The 23,822-nt window shown below is 44.4% G+C and overlaps 1 protein-coding gene across 3 annotated transcripts in view; it reads left to right on the top strand.

The window, feature by feature from the left end:
- Window positions 1–22,515, top strand: part of slc31a2 (solute carrier family 31 member 2) — a 47,363-nt gene extending 24,848 nt beyond the window's left edge. Inside the window, exons 3-5 of one of the 3 annotated variants that reach the window (XM_070862787.1) lie at window positions 4,207–4,387; window positions 14,331–14,940; window positions 17,527–17,588. In XM_070862787.1, coding sequence (XP_070718888.1) covers window positions 4,207–4,387; window positions 14,331–14,895 — 746 coding nt within the window. In that variant the 3' untranslated portion in view covers window positions 14,896–14,940; window positions 17,527–17,588. Of the gene's footprint in view, window positions 1–4,206; window positions 4,388–13,851; window positions 14,010–14,330; window positions 14,941–17,526 lie in introns of those variants that run through there. The other 2 variants (XM_070862788.1, XM_070862789.1) reach the window with 2 other exon arrangements.
- The last annotated feature ends 1,307 nt before the right edge of the window (window positions 22,516–23,822 follow it).

Below are 23,822 nucleotides of genomic sequence, written 5' to 3'. Positions count from 1 at the left end.
TTCAAGCTGGCCTCCAACGGCCAGGTGGAGCGAGCAGTGCAAATCATTAAACAAGACATGCTCAAAATCGAAGGTCCCACGCTGCAGGGCCACCTGTTGCGACTGCTGCTGGCATACAGATCTCATTCACATTCATTGACTGAAGTTTCCCCCGCGCAACTATTGATGAAATGGACCTTAAAGACAAGGCTCTCATTAATCCTCCCAGACATGCATGAAATCGTTGAGGCAAAGCGCCGTAAGCTAACTGAGTACCATGGCCCAAATTCGAGGGGGAGGAGGAATGAGATAGGGGACAAAGTGTTTGTGCTAAACTACGGCAGGGGTCCCAAATGGCTTGCAGGGACAGTAACAGGCAAGGAAGGAAACAGGCTACTGGTGGTACAAATGGATAATGGCCAAACCTGCCGGAGGCATGTAGACCAAGTCAAAAGTAGATTTACCAACAACACTGCTGAACTAGAGGCAGACTACAATGCGGAACTCACACCAGACCTAGTGGACAGACAGAGGGAACAACCTGAGGAAAGGGCAATCCCAACAGACAGCCCAGGCGAGACACCAACAATCATACTGAACGAAACAGACAGCCCAGGCGAGATACCAGCAATCACACCGGAAGAAAAACAGGCACCAAGGCAAACAACTGAACCACAACTAAGACGCTCCACGCGAAAGCATAGACCACCTGAGAGACTGAACCTATAAAGACAATAAGACCTTGGGGGAGGGTGATGTCATGTATCTCACACTATTGTACATAACTGTATCTTACCATGCTATACATGACTGTAACTAGAGCTGACCTGTAACCACAAGCTTACCTTACCACCAGGGGTGCACTTGCAGGAGACCACTGGATACCTGTTCCACACAAGTATATAAAGACAGGTCTCAGGTAAGTGTGGCATTCGAGAGCTGTGTAATAAAGGTGCAGGTCCTGAGTGACCTTGACTTCAGCATGTGCCTTGTCTGAGTCTGTACTGCAGGAACAGGACTTTACACATGCGTTACAAATTACACAACTCTGCAGTAGGTAATCTCTTGGGCTTAGTGTTACGGGTTATTCCTGTAAAGGCACCTCAGGGTCCTTATGATCAGGAGTGCAATCTTTCTGCCCTGTATTTAATTCAATGATAGTGTGACCTAGAGATCGTAACATAGACCCCTTGCTGCGAGTACTCGGTACTATTATCTTGCATGTATTGTCACATGCACTCTTTTGTCTTTATAGTAGGTGAACTGAACAGCACTCTAGTGAGACAAAGCACAATTGTAAACCAACAAGCTCATTTATTTTATGTGAATTATATGAATGAACAGAATATGTTTTTCACAGCCAGATTCATTTGGGATAATTTGCAACTTACTGTTGAGAGTTTAAAACTGGCGTTCAGGATTACTGAAACCCTTCTGAATTTTCTTTCCATTGAAATGCGCCTGGCCGAGGGAATTGTTGCTAGTGCTGTGACGAACAGTCAGTAATATAACACCGCAGTATCGAGATCTTGAGCAGAAACACAGGGAGCATCCAATTGCCAATGTTGAGCACGGACTTGGTGGGTCAGCTCTTGGTTTCCTGCAGGTGCTGCGCGACCCGGCAGTGAATGATTGATTATAGGAGGCACACAACACAATGCTTGTTCAGTTATTGTTGAGAAAACTGGATTTCAGACAAGAAAATCCTGTTAGATTTCTGGTGCAGATTGTGGTTTCATAATTTCACCTCAGAGCACCAAATGATTTTCTTCAGCTATATCATAAGACAAAATAATGCCTCTCTACTTTTGCCTATGCAACATAAATTGCATAAAGATAAGTAAGTTATTTGTGCAATTGAATTTTATTGGGTGCAATCACATTTTACCAATGGAAATACTAGATACTGCATTTGGGAAGTTATCAGCTCAGCACTAACAATTTTCTGTGCGGGACTTTTGTGATCTACATAGGTCTTGTAGTGGGAATTTTTTTGAGAAAGTAAAACTACAGTATTTTCCCGGGCTTGTTCCTTTGCAGAAGGCCAGAAATATAATAGAACCATACAGAAAGAAAGACTTGCATTTATATAGCGCCTTTCACGACCACCGGATGTCTCAAAGTGCTTTACAGCCAATGAAGTACTTTTGGAGTGCAGTCACTGTTGTAATATGGGAAACGCGGCAGCCAATTTGCGCACAGCAAGGTCCCACAAACAGCAATGTAATAATTACTAGATAATCTGTTTTTTTGTTATGTTGATTGAGGGATAAATATTGGCCAGGACACTGGGGATAACTCCCCTGCTCTTCTTTGCAATAGTGCCATGGGATCTTTTATGTCCACCTGAGAGAGCAGACGGGGCCTCGGTTTAACGTCTCATCCAAAAGATGGCACCTCCGACAGTGCAGCACTCCCTTAGCACTGCACTGGAGTGTCAGCCTAGATTTGTGTGCTCAAGTCCCTGGAATTCAATGAATTCTGGGTTGTTCACGCAATTAAATTGAGTAAACCAGTGAATTAATGATATGTGTTTGTTAGTGAATGGAATTCAGAAAAGTTATTTTTAATAATCTGTTGCTAAATAAAAATATTCCAAATGTTTCCTGCCCTTTGTGGATCATGTTAATTACTGATCACCTCAAACCCCTGAATACTCATTGCCCACATTATTCCCTTCCTCTCAACTACTCACAACAAATCTGTCCCCCTTTATTTCTCAGCAATCTACATCAAATATCCTTCTCCTTAAATCCTCAGTTATTTTCTTTGTCAACTACGTAGTACTCTCCCAGAATTGAAAAGGATTTACTGTGATTGAAAGGCTGCATTAGAGGGAGCAGCGTGCTGCGGCCCCGCCCGGCCCGGAAATCGACACAGTCCCGGCCTGCAAGACCATCAGCAGGCCGGGGCCATCGGAGGGAGCAGCGTGTGGCAGCATACCACTGCAGGAGGATGACGGCTGCGAAGCCAGGTCAGGATTGCTGTGCGGGCAGGCACAGCAGGAGGGGCGAAGGAGCGGCAAGAGTTTGTAGATGGAAGTGACCGGGGCCCAGGAGAGGCATGAGTCTGGGGCCCAGAAGGGGCAAGGGCCCAGGGGCAGCACGGGCCAGCCCACACTATGATATGTGTGTACACTAGGTCCGTGCAGCGGAGCTGGTCTCCAGTCGTCTTGGTTAACCCTTGCCACTGGACCAAGACCTAGCTCTGTCAAGCCCGTGTGGTGGCTGGTGTGCAACAGCCACCCCACGTAAAAAAATCCACACACAGGCATCTTCCACCCTTCAGGATGTAGTTCGGGACCTGGAATATTAGGTCCTTCATTGAAATACCTGTGAACTCATCCCTTTTTGGCAAGTCGCTTCGATGGATTGCCTATGATGACTCTCCCAGAACTGCTCATACTCCAATACATCTCATTGTCTCTGTCCCATAAACTACTCTTCCATAAGCTCCCAAATCATCATATAACAAGCACCCCCTTGTCCTTATCAGCACCACTCCATTTCCACATACCGTCTGACTTCCCATCAGCAACCCAATAAATTCAATGCATAGTTATTCAGTACAATATTCATTTTCCACAACCATTTTGTACAGTTATTAGAGGGCAAAGATTTAAGAAGAGTATGTAAAAATAGCATAAGCTTAAATGATCATGGAGAATGGCATTCTGATCATAATATTTGGACAATTCAAAAGAAGCTTACAGTCAGATCTCTGCATCATTTAGACTGATTAATGAGCAAAGAACAGTAACAGTTGTGTAAATTACTGTGCATGATATTAATTATGAACACTAAAGGTGTCTACTATTTTAATGTAAGTGATGTGTTAACTCTGATAGAATAGCAGAGCAAATTACATTGTATGAGCCTGTTAAGCCTTTGAATGCTGAAATCATGCACAGTAATTTCAAGGCTACATCGACGTAACATGGCATCCATTTCTTCTCTCAATCATATCACTGGTCTTTCAGTTTTATTAAATAATCTGCCACTTTTAATCAATGTACTATCTTGAAAGTTTGTGCTAACATCCTGTTTCTCATTGTTTTAAGTGAAATGGTTCTCTTAAATACTGTATACAACAAGCACAAAGCATGATACAATGAAATACTGTTAGCTCAGATCACTATAATGGGAATTCCCGTGTGTATTGCTTTTGGACTTGGTTCCAAAAATGCCACTATGTCAACGACTAAATGCTTTCCTTTTATGCTTGAAGGAATGGCCCTGACGGCGATGGCTGTTCTGTTTATAACAGTCTTTTATGAAATCCTAAAAGTGGAATTGGTGAAACTAGACAAGAAAATGTTGGACCTGATGACAGAAACACCTAACACTCGAGCTGAAACATTAGAGACACAACCTATAATTTCAAATCAGCAAAACGCCTCAGGAAAAAGGTGATTGTTGTTTCTTTGACTCATTTCCAATCGATGAATATTATTTCTGCTGGAATTTTAGTGGAAGCTGTTACAATTTCTACCCTGTCATCCTTTTACATGATTTCTGCTCTCAGTTTCATTGCAGTGACTGACTTTTCATTGCAAAATCATTCCTTTTACAGCATAATGTGCAGAGGAAATTAAAGCCACAGACTAGTTAGGAACAGGAAGAGACCCACCAAGCCTGTCCCTTTCCATGGACTGATTCACCTCCCTGTTTTCTCACCACTCGCCTCTCCCCCCTCCAGAAACACATCCATTTGCCTCTTATCCTGTCTGCTTTTGGCCATCTTTGGCAACATATTCAGCAATTTCATAATCATCATCCTTCTCTTTTGACATCCAACTTTCTAATGACAACGGAAAGTAAAATTGGGCAGAGTGTATCAGAGGCGACCGATCCTCTACCACTTGTTTCACACCACCTGCCAAGATTGAATTTTATTGCCATTAGTTATGTGAATTGGGAATTGGGCAGCAGAGATTTTGATGCGTTCAGGTTTATGGAGGGTGCAAGGTGGAGGCCGGTCCAGGAGAGCATTGATTCTTACCAAGGTAATAATGTCCTGACAACCCAGGTGACCTTCAAAAAAACAACAAGGGAAACAGCCTCCCACCCATCTGTCACCACTTTTCATTATCTTCTAAGCTCCACAGCTCCACATCCTGATTAATCGTATCTTCCCTCTTTTTTCACCATTGTCAGTGTCCTGCAGTGTGGGCCGTGGCCTTTTAGTTGGGTGTTTCAATTCAAGAAAGGCAGAGGCTGTGTTTGGGCCTACATGGGACCCGGCTCTGCAGCTAACGGACTGACATTTTGAAGCTGCATTTTAAAGAGAGAGAGATTGCAGAGAAGATTACACAAAACTCTGTCACTATTTTATCTGCGCCATTTTGTTAGGCAGGCATATGTTTAAAGGTAACAATACTGAAATCAATTACAATTCAACTTTATTCGGGATAAAGGGAACATTTACGTTCTGGTTCATTGGCAGCAAAAAGCACAGTGCATAAATCCACCGCTGTAAACTCAACATGTGGGATTTGGAACAGTTAAGGAATATTCTCAGGGATATGTCCTTACTATACAGTATAAATGCACACGAGGCCCATACTTGAGAGAAGGTCACTCTGAGACCAGTTACCTTTATTACCAAGACCTCAAGTGATGAAGGTGGGTGGAGCTTCTCCTCTTATGCTGAAAGTCCAGGTTAGGAATGTCTCCCACAAGTTTACCCCCTTGTGGTCAATGTTCTCAAGGTGTACAACTTAGGTCAGCTTATACATGGGTTACAATGATAGTTGAATACATGACATCACCTCCCCTCAAAGTGTTATTGGGATCACAGGTTAAGTCTCTCTGGTGGTTTACGCTCTCTTGTAGAGCGCCTGAGTTGGGGCTCCAGTTGTTGGGTGCTGGCCTGAGTGTCTGCTGTTTGTGGTGCCTCAGGCCTGTCCGGACTGCCCACAGTGACTGGGCTCTCCTCCACTTGGTTCCGGTGTTCGGTCACCTGTGGAGGAGTGAACTCTACATTGTGTTCTTCCTCTGCTTCTTCTATGGGGTTGCTGAACCTCCTTTTAGTTTGATCCACTTGTTTGCGGCAGATTTGTCCATTGGTAAGTTTAACTACCAAAACCCTATTCCCCTCTTTGGCAATCACAGTGCCTGCAAGCCATTTGGGCCCTGCAGCGTAATTAAGGACAAAAACAGGGTCATTGACATCAATACATCGCGCCCTCGCATTCCTGTCATGGTAGTCACATTGTGACTGACGCCTGCTCTCAACAATCTCTTTCATAGTAGGGTGCGTAAGAGATAACCTGGTTTTGAGCATCCTTTTCATTAGCAGCTCTGCGGGTGGAACCCCCGTGAGCGAGTGTGGTCGGGATCTATTGGTCAACAGGAGGCGTGATAAGCGGCTTTGTAGGGAACCCCCTTGGATTCTGAGCATCTCCTGATTGTTTATCTGCACTGCTCGTTCCGCCTGGCCGTTTGAGGCCGGCTTGAACGGTGCCGTTCTGACATGGTTGATTCCATTGCCTGCCATGAAGTCCTGGAATTCAGTGCTAGTGAAGCACAGGCCCTTGTCGCTGACCAAGACATCTGGTAGACCATGGGCGGCGAACATTGCCCGTAGACTTTCTACCGTGGCAGAGGATGTGCTTGAATTTAAAATGGCACACTCAATCCATTTGGAGTAGGCATCTACTACAACCAAAAACATTTTTCCCTTGAAAGGACCTGCATAGTGCACATGAATGCGTGACCATGGCTTGGCGGGCCACGACCAGGGGTTAAGAGGGGATTCCCTTGGTGCGTTGCCCAGCTGAACACACGTGTTGCACCTGCGAATACAAAGTTCCAGGTCTGCATCTATCCCTGGCCACCAAACGTGTGACCTGGCAATTGCCTTCATCATGACAATGCCCAGGTGCTCATTGTGAAGTTCTCTGATAAACACCTCTCTGCCCCCCTGGGGCATGACTACTCGGTTTCCCCACAGTAGGCAATCGGCCTGAATCGAGAGTTCATCCTTGCGCCTATGAAATGGTTTAAATTCCTCAGGGCATGCCCCATAGGTGGCTGCCCAGTCCCCATTCAGGACACATTTCTTAACTAAAGACAGTAGCGGGTCTTTGTTTGTTCAGACTTTAATCTGCCGGGCTGTCACAGGTGAGCATTCGCTTTCGAAAGCTTCAATAGCCATGACCATCTCAGCATCATGCTCAGTTGCCCTCTCAGGCTAGTGGGTGCCTGCCGAGTGCATCGGCGCAGTTTTCAGTGCCCGGTCTGTGCCGAATTATGTAGTCATAGGCGGCTAACGTAAGTGCCCACCTCTGTATGCTGGCCTATGCATTCTCATTTATGGCCTTGTTGTCGGCCAAAAGGGACGTTAGGGGTTTGTGATCTGTCTCCAGCTCAAATTTCCTGCCAAACAGGTACTGGTGCATTTCTTTTACTGCATATACACATGCTAGCATTTCCTTTTCTACCATCCCATAGCCCCCTTTGCCTGGGACAGACTTCTGAAGGCATAAGCTACCGACTGTAACTGACCATTGGCATTCACATGCTGCAACACACACCCGACCCCATAGGACGACGCATCGCACGTTAGAACAAATTTCTTACACGGGTCATATAACGTTAACAGTTTGTTGGAGCATAACAAGTTGTGTGCTCTATCAAAAGCCCTTTCCTGGCTGTCCCCCCAGACCCAATCGCGACCTTTGTGTAGGAGCACATATAGCGGCTCTAACAGCGTGCTCAATTTGGGAAGAAAGTTATCAAAATAGTTCAGGAGCCCCAGGAATGAACGCAGCTCCATCGTGTTACGGGGTCTGGGTGCTCTCTGGATCGCTTCTGTTTTGGACGCAGTAGGCCTGATCCCGTCTGCTGCTACCCTCCTCCCCAGGAATTCTACCTCTGGAGCTAAGAAGACGCACTTCGCCTTTTTCAGTCGCAGCCCTATCTGGTCCAGTCTGCGTAGCACCTCCTCCAGGTTGTGGAGGTGTTCTTCAGTATTGCGACCCGTGATGAGGATGTCGTCTTGAAAAACCACCGTCCTTGGAATCGACTTGAGGAGGCTTTCCATATTTCGCTGAAAGAATCCCGAACGGACATCTGTTATACTCAAACAACCCCTTGTGTGTCATGATGGTGGTCAGCTTCTGAGACTCACTCGCCAGCTCCTGGGTCATGTAAGCTGAGGTCAGGTCCAATTTTTTTAAAAGTTTGCCACCGGATAGCGTCGCAAAGAGGTCCTCTGCTCTCGGTAGCGGGTACTGGTCTTGGAGTGACACTCGATTGATGGTGGCCTTGTAATCACCACATATCCTGACCGACCCATCCGCCTTGAGCACCGGCACAATCGGGCTCGCCCACTCACTGAATTCGACTGGCGAGATGATGCCTTCCCTCAGTAGGCGGTCCAATTCGCCTTCTATCTTTTCCCGCATCATGTACGGCACCGCTCTGGCCTTGTGGTGTACTGGCCTGGCGTCCGGGTTTATGTGAATCACTACCTTGGCCCCCATGAAAGTGCCGATGCCAGATTGAAATAATGAGTAAAATTTGTCCAGGACCTGTGAGCATGATACTCGCTCCACAGAAGAAATTACATTGACATCGCTCCATTTCCAGTTCATGACAGCAAGCCAACTCCTCCCCAGTAGTGCGCGACCGTCCCCTGGGACAATCCAGAGTGACAACCTATTCTCCGAATCTTTGTGGATCATGACTACCATGGCGCTGCCAAGCACCGGAATGATCTCCTTTGTATATGTCCGTAGCTGTGCATCAATCGGCAATAATTTTGGCCTCCTGGCCTTGAACACCCACAACCTTTCGAACTGTTTGATACTCATCAGGGACTGTTTGGCTCCATTAATACTGGGATGCCATTGAGAAGTACTTTCATCATTATCGGTGGCGTCCTGGTATATGAACTGTATATGTGCTCGCTGAACTTCAGCTTCCAGCGATTTCCCCCAGTATTCATTTGGCCTCGTAGGGCTTACATCGGGCCCGTCCTCCTCGTACATCAACCTGGCTGCAGGCTTTCTGCACATACATGCCAAGTGACCGCTGACGTTGCAGTTTCTGCAGGTATATTTCTAATACCTGCAAGCTCTGGCTGGGTGTTTGCCTCCACACCTCCAGCATGAGCTGGAGGCCCCATTGTTGGAAACAAAAGGTCCATTACCAGTCGATCGTCTCTGACTGTCTCTGTAACTGTCCTTAAGCGCACCATTAACAGGTGTTGATGGTCCCATTGTCCATTGCGATGGCATGAATCGCCGTTCAGCTAGCCATTGTCTCTGTTGAATTACCCCTTTGGGTTCGACTACATGCTGGGGCATATCCGATTGCCCTTGTCTGCCTAGAGAACTGTGTGCCATGTTAACAATGTTGACTCCCTGGTCGTTTGCCACATTTGAGCCAAGATTTTTGTCATACATCATTCTCCCCTGAGATAAATGTCTGGGTTATCAGAGCTGCCGCTTCCAAGGTCAAGTCTTTTGTCTCAATCAGTTTCCTGAAACCCCAGCGTGCCCGATGCCCTCAATAAAAAATTCTTGCAGCATCTCCGCTCTGCACGCATCTGTGAACTTACATAGGCTCGCCAGTCGCCGGAGATCTGCCACGAAGTCAGGACGCTTTGTCCTTCTTGCCGCCGGTGCGTATAAAACCAGTGTCTCGCCATGTGCATGCTGCTCGCCGGTTTAAGATGTTCCCCGATCAACTTACTGAGCTCTTCAAACGTCTTGTCCGCCGGCTTCTCTGGCGCTAGAAGGTCGTTCATCAGGGAATATGTTCTGGATCCACAAACCGTCAGGAGATGAGCCCTGTGTTTGTCAGCTAAATCCTGTCCCAACTATTTCTTAGTGACAAAACTTTGCTGTAGTCTCTCAATAAAGTCATCCCAATCATCACCAACACAGTACCTCTCTTCTGTGCTGCTAGTGGCCATGCTCGGGTAATTTAAATCCCAGTTTCTCGTCGCTAATGATATGTCCTTAAATGCACACAAGGCCCATACTTGAGAGAAGATCACTTTGTGACCAGTTACATTTATTACCAAGACCTCAAGTGATGAAGGTGGATGGAGCTTCCCCTTTTATACCTGAAAGTCCAGGTTAGGAGTGTCTCCCACAAGTTCACCCCCTTGTGGACAATGATCTCAAGGTGTACAACTTAGGTCAGCTTATACATGGGTTACAATGAAAGTTGAATAGAAACATAGAAACATAGAAAATAGGTGCAGGAGTAGGCCATTCGGCACTTCGAGCCTGCACCGCCATTCAATAAGATCATGGCTGATCATTCCTTCAGCACCCCTTTCCTGCTTTCTCTCCATACCCCTTGATCCCCTTAACCGTAAGAGTCGTATCTAACTCCCTCTTGAATATATCCAGTGAACTGGCATCAGCCACTCTCTGCGGCAGGGAATTCCACAGGTTAAAAACTCTCTGATTGAAGAAGTTTCTCCTCATCTCAGTCCGAAATGACCTACCCCTTATCATAAGTCTATGTCCCTTGGTTCTGGACTTCAACATCGGGAACATTCTTCCCGCATCTAACTTGTCCAGTCCCGTCAGAATCTTATATTTTTCTATGAGATCCCCTCTCATCCTTCGAAACTCCAGTGAATAAAGGCCCAGTTGATCCAGTCTCTCCTCATATGACAGCCCAGCCATCCCTGGAATCAGTCTGGTAAAACTTCGCTGCACTCACTCAATAGCAAGAACGTCCTTCCTCAGACTAGAAGACCAAAACTGAACACAATATTCCAGGTCACTAAGGCCCTGTACAACTGCAGTAAGATCTCCCTGTTTCGATATTCAAATCCCCTAGCTATGGTGCCTTCTTTACCACCTGCTGTACCTGCATGCCCACTTTCAGTGACTGATGAACCATGACACCCAGGTCTCGTTGCACCTCCCGTTTTCCTAGTTTGCCGCCATTCAGATAATATTCTGGCTTTGTGTTTTTGCCCCCAAAATGGATAACCTCACATTTATCCACATTATACTGCATCTGTCATGCATTTGCCCACTCACCTAACCTGTCCAAGTCACCCTGCAGCCTCTTAGCATCCTCCTCACAGCTCACACTGCCACCCAGTTTAGTGTCATCTGCAAACTTGGAGATATTACACTCTATCCCTTTATCCACATCGTTAATCTATATTGTAAAGAGCTGGGGTCCCAGCACTGAGCCCTGCGGCACTCCACTAGTCACTGTCTGCCATTCTGAAAAGGACTCGTTTATCCCAACTCTCTGCTTCCTGTCTGCCAACCAGTTCCCGATCCACATCAGTATATTACCCCCAATACCATGTGCTTTGATTTTGCACAACAATCTCTTCTGCGGGACCTTGTCAAAAGCCTTTTGAAAGTCCAAATACACCACATCCACTGGTTCTCCCTTGTCCATGCTGCTAGTTACATCCTCAAAAAATTCCAGAAGATTCGTCAAGCATGATTTCCCTTTCATAAATCCATGCTGACTTGGTCCGATCCTGTCACCGCTTTCCAATTGCGCTGCTATTTCATCCTTCATGATCGATTCCAACATTTTCCCCACAACTGATGTCAAGCTAACCGGTCTATAATTACCCGTTTTCTCTCTCCCTCCTTTTTTAAAAAGTGGTGTTACATTAGCTACCCTCCAGTCCATGGGAACTGATCCAGAATCGATAGACTGTTGGAAAATGATCACCAATGCATCCACTATTTATAGGGCCACTTCCTTGAGCACACTGGGATGCAGACTATCAAGCCCCGGGGATTTATCGGCCTTCAATCCCATCAATTTCCCTAACACAATTTCCCGCCTAATAAGGATATCCTTCAGTTCCTCCTTCTCACTAGACCCACTGTCCCCTAGTACCTTCGGAAGGTTATTTGTATCTTCCTTCGTGAAGACAGAACCGAAGTATTGGTTCAATTGGTCTGCCATTTCTTTGTTCCCCATTATAAATTCACCTGAATCCGACTGCAAGGGACCTACGTTTGTCTTTACTAATCTTTTTCTCTTCACATATTTATAGAAGTTTTTGCAGTCACTTTTTATATTCCCTGCAATCTTCCTCTCGTATTCTATTTTCCCCCTCTTAATTAAACCCTTAGTCCTCCTCTGTTGAATTCTAAATTTCTCCAGTCCTCAGGTTTGTTGCTTTTTCTGGCCAATTTATATGCCTCTTCCTTGGCTTTAACACTATCCTTAATTTCCTTTGTTCGCCATGGTTGAGCCACCTTCCAGTTTTATTTTTACTCCAGACAGGGATGTACATTTGCTGAAGTTCATCCATGTGATCTTTAAATGTTTGCCATTGCCTATCCACTGTCAACCCTTTGAGTATCGTTTGCCATTCTATTCTAGCCAATTCATGCCTCATACCGTCGAAGTTACCTTTCCTTAAGTTCAGGACCCTAGTTTCCGAATTAACTTTGTCACTCTCCATCTTAATAAGGAATTCTACCATATTATGGTCACTTTTCCCCAAGGGGTCTCGCAGACAAGATTGCTAATTAGTCACTTCTCATTACACATCACCCAGTCTAGGATGGCCAGCTCCCTGGTTGGTTCCTCTACATATTGGTGTAGAAAACCATCCCTAATACACTCCAGGAAATCCTCCTCCACTGCATTGCTACCAGTTAGGTTAGCCCAATCAATGTGTAGATTAAAGTCGCCCATGATTACTGCTGTACCTTTATTGCACACATCCCTTATTTCATGTTTGATGCTGTCCCCAACCTCACCACTACTATTTGGTGGTCTATACACAACTCCCACGAGCGATTTCTGCCCTTTGGAATTCCGCAGCTCCACCCATACCGATTCCACATCATCCAGGCTAATGTCCTTCCTTACAATTGCATTGATTTCATCTTTAACCAGCAACGCCACCCCGCCTCCTTTTCCTTTCTGTCTATCCTTCCTAAATGTTGAATACCCTTGGATGTTGAGTTCCCAGCCTAGGTCCCCCTGGAGCCATGTCTCCGTGATGCCAATCACATCGTATCCGTTAACTTCTATCTGCGCAGTTAATTCATCCACCTTATTCCGAATACTCCTCGCATTGAGGCACAGAGCCTTCAGGCTTGTTTTTTTAACACACTTTGCCCCTTTAGAATTTTGCTGTAATGTGGCCCCTTTTGTTTTTTGCCTTGGGTTTCTCTGCCCTCCATTTTACTATCCTCTTTTCTATATTTTGCTTCTGACTTCATTTTATTTCCCTCCGTCTCCCTGCATAGGTTCCCTTCCCCCTGCCATATTAGTTTAACTCCTCCCCAACAGCACTAGCAAACATTCCCCCTCGGACATTGGTTCCGGTCCTGCCCAGGTGCAGACCGTCCGGTTTGTGCTGGTCCCACCTCCCCCAGAACCGGTTCCAATGCCCCAGGAATTTGAATCCCTCCCTTCTGCACCACTCCTCAAGCCACGTATTCATCAGAGCTATTCTGTGATTCCTACTCTGACTAGCACGTGGCACTGGTAGCAATCCTGAGATTACTACTTTTGAGGTCCTACTTTTTAATTTAGTTCCTAGCTCCCTAAATTCGCCTCATAGGACCTCATCCCGTTTTTTACCTATGTCATTGGTACCTATATGCACCACGACAACTGGCTGTTCACCCTCCCTTTTCAGAATGTCCTGCACCCGCTCCGAGACATCCTTGACCCTTGGAGCAGGGAGGCAACATACCATCCTGGAGTCTCGGTTGCAGCCGCAAAAACGTCTATCTATTCCCCTTACAATCGAATCCCCTATCACTATAGCTCTCCCACTCTTTTTCCTGCCCTCCTGTGCAGCTGAGCCAGCCACGGTGCCATGAACTTGGCTGCTGCTGCTCCCCGCTTATGAGTCATCCCCCTCAACAGTACTCAAAGCGGTGTATCTGTTTTGCAGGGGGATGACCGCAGGGGATCCCTGCACTACCTTCCTTGCACTGCTCTTCCTGTTGGTCTTCCATTCTCTATCTGGCTGTGGACCCTTTACCTGCGGTAAGACCAACTCGCTATATGTGCTACTCACGTCATTCTCAGCATCGTAGATGTTCCAGAGTGAATCCACCTTCAGCTCCAATTCCGCAATGCGGTCTGTCAGGAGCTGGAGGCAGATACACTTCCCGTACACGTAGTCGTCAGGGACACCGGTGGCGTCTCTGATTTCCCACATAGTACAGGAAGAGCACAAGATGCGTCCGAGCTATCCTGCCATGTCATAATCCTTCGATACACTTAAATTGGCAACAACAATGGTAATTGTTATTTACTGATAAAGAAAAGAAAAAGAAAAACTACTTACCAATCACCAATCATTTACCCCCTTGGCTGTGACGTCACCTTTCGATTTCTTTCTACTTCTTTTTTGCCTTCTCCCTGTAGCTGTACAAGCTGGGCCTTTATAAGCCTCTGCCGATCCCCGGACTCACGCCTCAGCGACCACGAACTCCCGCTGCCTCTCGCGGCCTTTATAAGCCTCTGCCGATCCCCGGACTCACGCCTCAGCGACCACGAACTCCCGCTGCCTCTCGCGGCCTTTATAGGACTCTGCCGATCTCCGGACTCACGCCTCAGCGACCACGAACTCCCGCTGCCTCTCGCGGGCTTTATAGGCCTCTGCCGATCCCCGGACTCACGCCTCAGCGACCACGAAGTCCCGCTGCCTCTCGCGGCCTTTATAGGCCTCTGCCGATCCCCGGACTCACGCCTCAGCGACCACGAAGTCCCGCTGCCTCTCGCGGCCTTTATAGGCCTCTGCCGATCCCCGGACTCACGCCTCAGCGACCACGAACTCCCGCTGCCTCTCGCCGCCTTTATAGGCCTCTGCCGATCCCCGGACTCACGCCTCAGCGACCACGAACTCCCGCTGCCTCTCGCCGCCTTTATAGGCCTCTGTCGATCCTCGGACTCACGCCTCAGTGACCATGAACTCCCGCTCAGTAATTAAATGGAGACAGGACTGAATTATACAATTATAGAATCAACACTTGAGGTAAATCTCCCTTAAAATGCTGCCCCTGGCTAAAAATTACCTCAAACATTTTAAAGCAGTCAAATTACCAGTGGCAACTGAATAACAAGTTTGAACATTTCTCTGCCTCTTTAAATAAAGCTTAGCACGCAATTTTGATCCTAATTTCCGATTGCCATAATTTGAACTTGCCTGGAGGTGCTAAAATAGAGACCTACAGGTTTAGCACGCAAGTGCTAATTAGATGCAATTTTCGTGGAGCAGTATATGTGGGCTCTACGCACTCACTTCCAGTGAAGGTGTGGCGTGCGCTGGCAGAGACACAGTGGTAGGTTTCAGGATGGCTCAGGGATGGAGGGAGAGGGCGCACAGGTTCTCGGACGCGGCACTGGAGGTCCTGGTGGAGGAGGTCCAGAGGAGGAGGGATGTCCTGTACCCGCAGGGGGGGCAGGGGTCCACCTCACCCTCCGGGCCCTCTCTCCTGCAGCAGCTGGTGCCTGGCCTCATGTCCTCTTCCCATTCCTCCTGCAGACCCAGGGGGGACCCCTAGCAAGATGCCGATGATCAAGCACTCCCTTTCTCCTGGTGATTCCAATAAGGTGGAGTAGCCCAGCACTCACTCTTTTTAGGTGAGGTCCTCAGAGAATTTCTGGAATAAGTGTTGATAAAGTGTCAGTGAAGTCTTGACAAAGTGTCCCACAAAGTCGCCTTCAAACTCTAGCAGCAAGTGAATAGTAAAAGGTGAAATACCTTTAAGTAGCATTTGAAATCCTCTGCAACAATTTGTTTATTCCCAATTAGAAAGTGTGAGGTCATGCACTTTAGCAGAAAAAATCTAAGAGCAAGTTATTATTTAAATGGAGAAAGATTGCAAAGTGCTGCAGTACAGTGGGTCCTGTGGGTACTTGTGCATGAAACACAAAAGGATAGTATGCGTGTACAGCAAGTGATCAGGAAGGCCAATGGTATCTTGGCCTTTATTGCAAAGGGGATGGTGTATAAAAGCAGAAAAGTCTTGCTACAGTTATACAGGGTATTGGTGAGGCCACACCTGGAATATTGCGTGCAGTTTTGGTTTCCATATTTACGAAAGGATAAACTTGCTTTGGAGGCAGTTCAGATAAGGTTCAGTAGGTTGATTCGGGGATGAGGGGGTTGACTTATGAGGAAAAGTTGAGTAGGTTGGGCCTCTACTCATTGGAATTCAGAAGAATGAGAGGTGATCTTATCGAAACGTATAAGATTATGAGGGGGCTTGACAAGGTGGATGCAGAGAGGATGTTTCCACTGGTGGGGGAGGCTAGAACTAGAGGGCATGATCTTAGATTAAGGGGCCGCCCATTTAAAACAGAGATGAGGAGAAATTTCTTCTCTCAGAGGGTTGTGGATCTGTGGAATTCACTGCCTCAGAGAGCTGTGGAAGCTGGAACATTGAATAGATTTAGGACAGAAATAGACAGTTTCTTAAACGATAAGTGGATAAGGGGTTATGAGGAGCAGGCAGGGAAGTGGAGCTGAGTCCATGATCAGATCAACCATGATCTTATTGAATGGCGGAGCAGGCTCGAGGGGCCGTATGGCCTACTCCTGTTCCTATTTCTTATGTTCTTAATTAGCTGGTCGCTGTTAGGAGAGGGCATGCAGCCTCAGTAATGAATGCTAGTAGGCAACCTAAGTGGTAATCAGCCCCTCAACAACCCTTCGGACGGCTGTTCCTAGCACAAGCTTCAACCCCTTTACCAAGATGGTTTCTAGCGCTAAACGCGGGCTAAACCAGCGTTTCAGCTCAAGACCCCATCTTGGCCACCTCGGAGGCTCTTTAGCACTTGAAGAACCCATCAAAAATCACCTCGATATATCATAAAGAGAGAAAGCAGTAATATTATAAGAATTTTTAGAATTTTTTAAGACTAAGGAAGTCTTTGCCCCACCATCTCGATCCATTTACGATTAAGTGCTTTGCAAGATAGGTCTGATTGACACAATTAAACCATGATGTCACTAATTGTATCTGCTGCCAATATATATTTAAAAATCTTCATTTTAATAAGTGAAGTGAGTCTGACCAGTTTGAGACTTGTACCTGCTGCAATCAGATCACACTGATTGGGCGGGAGAGCAATAATGATTTCTAATCAGTGAAAAGACATTTGGCTCTTTTCATGTCTTACTGTTGGGGGTAACTCTCCCCAGCACATGGCTGTATCATTTTACTCTCATTAAAACCTCCAGTAAAATCAACTGCCCATTTTAAAATGCCGAGACTCTTCATCGGCTGTTGTGCATAATCACCTGAATGAAAATTTAATTTCAGTTTTTGATTGTTAACATTTAAAAGCAAGGGGTATATTGGTAAGATCTGCACCCTACCCCAAGACAAAAATCAGCCAGAAGCTCAGCCTCCTCCCCATGTTTGTGCAGTCGGGAAGCAAAACATTCCAAGTCAGTTGTCCAATGTAGGCTGGAAAATAGCTGGCAAGCAGGATTCACATGGATTACAGCCTTAGTGGTGGAAAGAGTTACCTAAAGTAAGTACCATATTTGTTTTTATTAAAGTTAAAAATAAACTATCACAACTCTGCATTAATTGTTATTAAATAATTGCAGGTGGATATGGCTGCATATCTTCCAGTCAATTTTGCACATCATCCAGATTGTTATCAGCTACTTATTGATGCTTTGCGCCATGACCTACAATGTATGGGTTTTCCTGAGCATAATTGTAGGGGCTGGAATCGGGTATTTTCTGGCTTACCCAGTGATTAACAGATTCTAATTGGCAATGGTGCCCTCCCGGAGCTCTCCGTCCAGAACAGGAAGAACTACATGGTCGATGAGAAACAACTGGGTCATCATCTTCTCCAGCCTCAGGGAAAAATTATGCCATGTCTACAGCGCCTAGTTTTGCACAGAGAAGCATGTTGAAACAAACCATATAAAGCAGCTCTCCGGTGACTATTGTTACGTACAACTTTGCGTGTGAGTGTTAACATGGGTTTCTACTTGGTGCGGAGTTTGTGTCTGTAAATAATAAGAGCTGAGCAATTGTGTGTTTGGCACAGAGCACCTGTGCATTGTTTATTAAACTGACAAGAGTCAAAAAAAGTTTTGATTTTATAACTTATACCAGTTTAATGTGATGTTAATGATAAATTTGATCAAATATAATGGGAGACTGTTACTATCTGGACAGAATGATCTGAAGTGACACTTGTAATATAAGAGCCTGATGGAATTAGTGAATCCCTTTCGATTTGATCAAAGTTGCTTGACAACAAATAGAACACAAAGGTTATTGTCTGGAGATTATGTTACCTTTGAAATATGTAAAATGTAGAAAGAAATATTGGAATCACAGTACTGTTCCACAGATCTTTTTACAATTGTTATATTATAGTAGCTTGCTTGGAGCTGCTGAATAATTGCTCCCCTATGCACGGACATAGGAAACATAAGCCCCCCTCCCCCCACTCCAATCCTCACCTTCTTAACCTGTTGCATATTACGGACATAGACTGCCTCCTGAACAGTGAAATGCTACCGTTTAAAGAGGCGCGGTCTTAGAGATACTGGACAAGCACTGTAATTATGCACTGATTATAAAATGCTAAAAAGTATACTCTGAAACAAAATTCAGGTAGAACGACTTAAGAACCAAAATTTATTGCTTGATAGTGTGAGCAGCTAGTGCAAGTGTTAAAACTCAATTGATCAGTGGGACGCAAAGCCAAAGTCTGAGGTCTATCTCACCAATTTCTAGATTTCTTCATCTGGTGTAAAACTTTTGTACACATAATGACCATCAGTGCACTGTTTGAAGACATAATTCTACACACGATTCTTTAGTTGTTACCTGAGGCAGCTGTCATAACCAGAGCGAGCTGTGGAAATAAGCTCACATGGATGAGCATACTTTGTTAAACTGCAGTTGGCCAAATTTTCTTTTTCTGTGTCATCTACACTTTGGAGAAGTTGGTGAGCACACTTCATACTCTCCAGTCTTGGAATAAATGGAATGCACCGGCCTTTGATGTTCCACCTCTCCATTCCATCCCATCATTTAGTTACATTCTCCTTTGCCTGCCTCTTGATTTATTACCGTCAACTTTTCCAGAGTGCAATAACACCAGCAACTTACCAGGAAAGTCCCTCGTGACGTGCTTACAGTAATTTATTTTTCTCAATGTAATCAGCCTCGTCACTTCTCTTGTGCTAGTTCAAGGACGGTTTCTTTAATCGTTATTCTAATCAATTAATTTTCAACAGACGCTTGTAGCACCAGAATTCAAACAGCTCTAGTCTTCATACTTCCGTGTTCAATTTTCACATCTCTATAATGATACCGACTATGCATGACACTTAAGTTGAACATTTTTAATAACAGCTTGATTTTGCAGTTACACATAAATATAAGGATATTAAGGGAATCAAGGGATATGGAGTTGAGGTAGAAGATCAGCCATGACCTTATTGAATGGTGGAGCAGGCTTGAGGAGCCAAATGGCCTACTCCTGCTCCTAATTCTTATTTCTAAACTCCATGTTGTGAAACTCATTCTTGTCCTTAAACACTTATTTTGCAGTTGCTATCCTCCACTTCTTTGTTACTTTGGGCATTTGATGGCATTATATTACTCAAGTAAAAACATCTATTTTCTCAATTTCTATATTGTTCACGCTTTGATAAAGTTCATGTTCCTTACATGAACATTATTAAAGGAGTATTAACTAGGCATTGGGTAACAGTATAGGTTAGCACATTGCTGTTCCATCTATCATTTGAGCTTGGATCCAATATAAATCAATGGTTTTAGTCTCCAACCAATGATGTGCTTTAATTGTATTATGTAAAATCTGGACAGAGATAGGCAGCTTCTTAACCGATAAGGGATTAAGGGGTTAAGGGGTTATGGGGTGTGGGCAGGAAGTGGACCGGAGTCCATGATGGGATCAGCCATGATCGTATTAAATGGCGGAGCAGGCTCGAGGGGCCGTATGGCCTGCTCCTGTTCCTATTTCTTATGGTTCTTATGGACAGCCTCAACCCTTTTGTGGTGCCCAGAGAGCAACACTGTTCATAATGTTCTACTAATTAGCAGTTTCTCTCAGACAGACGTGTGGATAAATAGTGTGGAAAAGTAATATTTTGGGCCAGAAGTTGTGGCCTTGCCGGGTGTGTACAGAGTGCGCACTCACCGGGCGAGGCTTTGCAAAAGCCGTTTTTCAGGGCGCGATGCACATGCGACGAGAACTAGCTTTTCCATACAGATCCTATGCATCCCCAGGAGGAGGACATCCATGCGGGAGAGATTGGGCTATTTGCCCAACTCTTGCCCAGCAAATGTCCTTCAAATTTTTACGCATCAATTGGAAACATTAAATTCGGAATTGAAAAATGAACACGATTCTTTTTTCCCCCCAAAAATTTTCAACTTAAGAGTCAGCTGAACAGGAACAGTCTGTTCTAGAGAATATGCTAATTCTGACAGTTTAATGAGCTGAGTCCAAGCCTGCAGGTTTTATTTACAATTCTTTTGCCCTAATTTCACTTTAAAACTCTTAGTGGGAGGACTATGTCGCCGCTGCAAATGTAATGGTACAGTAAATTCCAAACATGCAAGGGACTTAAATCAAGTGGGCAGCTAAGAATACTTTCATTGTTATTGAAGAAGCAATCCCCTCCCCTAATAATGTACTCGACCTAATTATGGCAGCATGCTTAATCTTTCAGAGATCTAACCTGCACAGAGTGTTCTCAGAGATAAAGCACTGCCAAGGCACAAGAAACATCCAACACCTTTGGCCTTTACTGCAACTTAAAATGTGACTATTTGCAAGTTTCAATTTTTCTGTGCTTTTATGGAACACTTTAAAGTCAAAGTTTAAAAACATATTATAAGTCTTGTTGCACCTTGCAACATAAAGATGCCCAACTCTATTTAGATTTTTAATACCTTTGAAGCATTTGTAATTCTGATTGCGAAGCAATCTAATGCTTGATTTGAAGGGCCATTGTCTTAAAGGGTATCGGAACATAGGGGCAGGAGTCGGCCATTTAGCCCCTCGAGCCTGTTCCACCATTCAATGAGATCATGGCTGATTTGTGACCTAACTCCATGTATCTGCCTCTGCCCCATATCTAGCAATGTGTGAGGAGGTCATAAAAAATCTGCAGAAGGACATGGACAGGCTAAGTGAGTGGGCAAAACTTTGGCAGATGGAGTATAATGTCGGAAAGTGTGAGGTCGTGCACTTTGGCAGAAAAAAAATCAAAGAGCAGGTTATTATTTAAATGGAGAAAGATTGCAAAGTGCTGGGGGTATTTGTGCATGAAACACAAAAGGTTAGTATGCAGTTACAGCAAGTGATCAGGAAGGCCAATGGTATCTTGGTTTTTATTGCAAAGGGGATGGAGTATAAAAGCAGGGAAGTCTTGCTACAGTTATACAAAGTATTGATGAGGCCACACCTGGAATACTATGTGCAGTTTTGGTTTCCATATTTACAAAAGGATATACTTGCTTTGGAGGCAGTTCAGAGAAGGTTCAGTAGGTTGATTCGGGGATGAGGGGGTTGACTTATGAGGAAAAGTTGAGTAGGTTGGGCCTCTAATCATTGGAATTCAGAAGACTGAGAGGTGATCTTATCAAAATATTTAAGATTATGAGAGGTGGATGCAGAGAGGATGTTTCCACTGATGGGGGAGATTAGAACTAGAGGGCATGATCTTAGAATAAGGGGCCGCCCATTTAAAACTGAAATGAGTAGAAATTTCTTCTCTCAGAGGGTTGTGAATCTGTGGAATTCACTGCCTCAGAGAGCTGTGGAAGCTGGGACATTTGAATAAATTTAAGACAGAAATAGACAGTTTCTTAAATAAGGGGATAAAGGGTTATGGGGAGCGGGTGGGGAAGTGGAGCTGATTCCATGATCAGATCAGCCATGATCTTATTAAATGGCAGAGTAGGCTCGAGGGGCCGTATGGCCTACTCCTGTTCCTATTTCTTATGGTTCTTTTGTTCTATCAATCTCAGATTAAAAATTAATAATTGATTGCCGTTTGCGGAGAGAGTTCCAAACTTTTATCACCATTTGTGTGTAGAAGTGTTTCCTAACTTCACTCCTGAAAGGCTTGGGTCTAATTTTTAGGCTATGTCTCCTAGTCCTAGGTTCCCCAACCAGCTGACGTATTTTCACGGCAATTTATTTTTGTTTGGGGAGCGAGAGAAAACCCAGAAGAATCATTTTCATTGTAAATGCCACTGTGCTGCATTTAATATATTTGTAAATATACAAAGGAAAGGCTTTGCAAATATTCTTTCATGAACTGTGCACTTTTAATAGTTTTGTGAAACTACTGCCAAGAAACATTGTACTCAAACAAAAGAAAGGTTGTGATTTAATATATACATTAACTAGCAATGGTGGATGGAAGAATCACAAATTCTATTGCTAAAAGTCTGCCTAGGAATACTATATTTTTAGAAATGTAAAAATGAACCATTTGTTCAGATGTACACAGGCGGTGGAGACTGGGATTAGCCAAGTAAGGCTTGAGCTACCATAATCATTAAAAGAAAAACTACCTTAAAATGTATTTTTATTTTATGAGAAGTCTTGTTCAATATGCATCCATCACAATCTAGGTATCGCACAACATGCATCAAAAGTATATTAACAGAGAGAGAAAGAAAAGCCGTCATTTTGTGCTGGTTTCTGAAGCCAGCTATCTACAAGCATCTCCCAATCAACAAGCTTGCATCAGTGCAGCAATTAACCTCTAATTGACCAGTTTAAACACAGCTCCACGTCTGTGGCAGAGCCAGACATCGGGCATAACTACTTGTGTTGCGATTTGCTTTATTGGACTGCTTGCGTGCATTGTATCCTCTGCACGTGGAATTTTAAACCATGAAAGTCAACAGAGATTGAACACTATTATCCTAAACAAAATGTTATACCAAAGAACAGCAAAGCAACTACCATTTTTATGGATTGATTTGTAAAATAAAGGCTGAATATTTTAACAAAATTGAACATAACATATGCAGACAGCCAAGAACATAAGTGGTTATATAATATGAATATAATCTCAGTAGAGTTCCTTCAATAGGGGATCTTCTGTTCCTATGGTTTGTATTTTCTAGCTAACAAAGACTAGACAGACTGTAACATGATAGAATCACAGATAATTCAGGTCTTCAACATTCAAACTGATCAGGTTTTCTAATGTACACTGATGATTTGTATTGTATTTTCACATTTTTAACACTCCTTATCGCAAAAAATAATTAATTGTATTTTTTCTGAATGCATTTCGGGTTCAATAAAAGTGCAGCAAAAAATAGTTTCTAGTCTGCAGTTATTGTATGGGATGTCAATTTATGTTACCTTAAAGGTATGCAAATAAATCATGGCTATCTCGATGTCACACAAGGGGTTTTATATCTGGTTTTGCTCTGGCAGCTGTTGAAAGGGAAGGGAATATGCAGAGCGTTTCTAATGATTCCTGATGGTCTAAGCTTATGGTACCTGCCTGTGTGAACTGCTGTTCTACTGAACAGGAAGGCCATGTGGTTAACAAAGAACACTGAAACATATCAAGGCCAATCTTGCAATTTCGCTTGTGACGTTGTATTTTCTTTTTAAAGTAAACCTTTTTTTTGGTGCTAGAGGTGATGTTAAGCTGGAGGCACTGATAAAATGCTGCACGATTAAAGATTATTACTGACTCATTAAAGTTGCTAGCACTTATTGACACTTATTTGTGTAGCCATGACCTAACTCTTTCTTGGTTAATATTTATACAGTAATATATTTTGGAAGGCGCTAGAACAAAGACCACTATATTTAAAATGATTATATATTTGCATGTTTTCAGGGTTGGATTTAATCTTTTTAAAA

Source organism: Pristiophorus japonicus, chromosome 20 (assembly GCF_044704955.1).
Source record: "Pristiophorus japonicus isolate sPriJap1 chromosome 20, sPriJap1.hap1, whole genome shotgun sequence".
In the NCBI taxonomy this organism is placed as follows: Eukaryota; Metazoa; Chordata; class Chondrichthyes; family Pristiophoridae; genus Pristiophorus; species Pristiophorus japonicus.
Note: the sequence above shows the minus strand (reverse complement) of the source record. Positions and strands in the feature narration are given on the sequence as shown.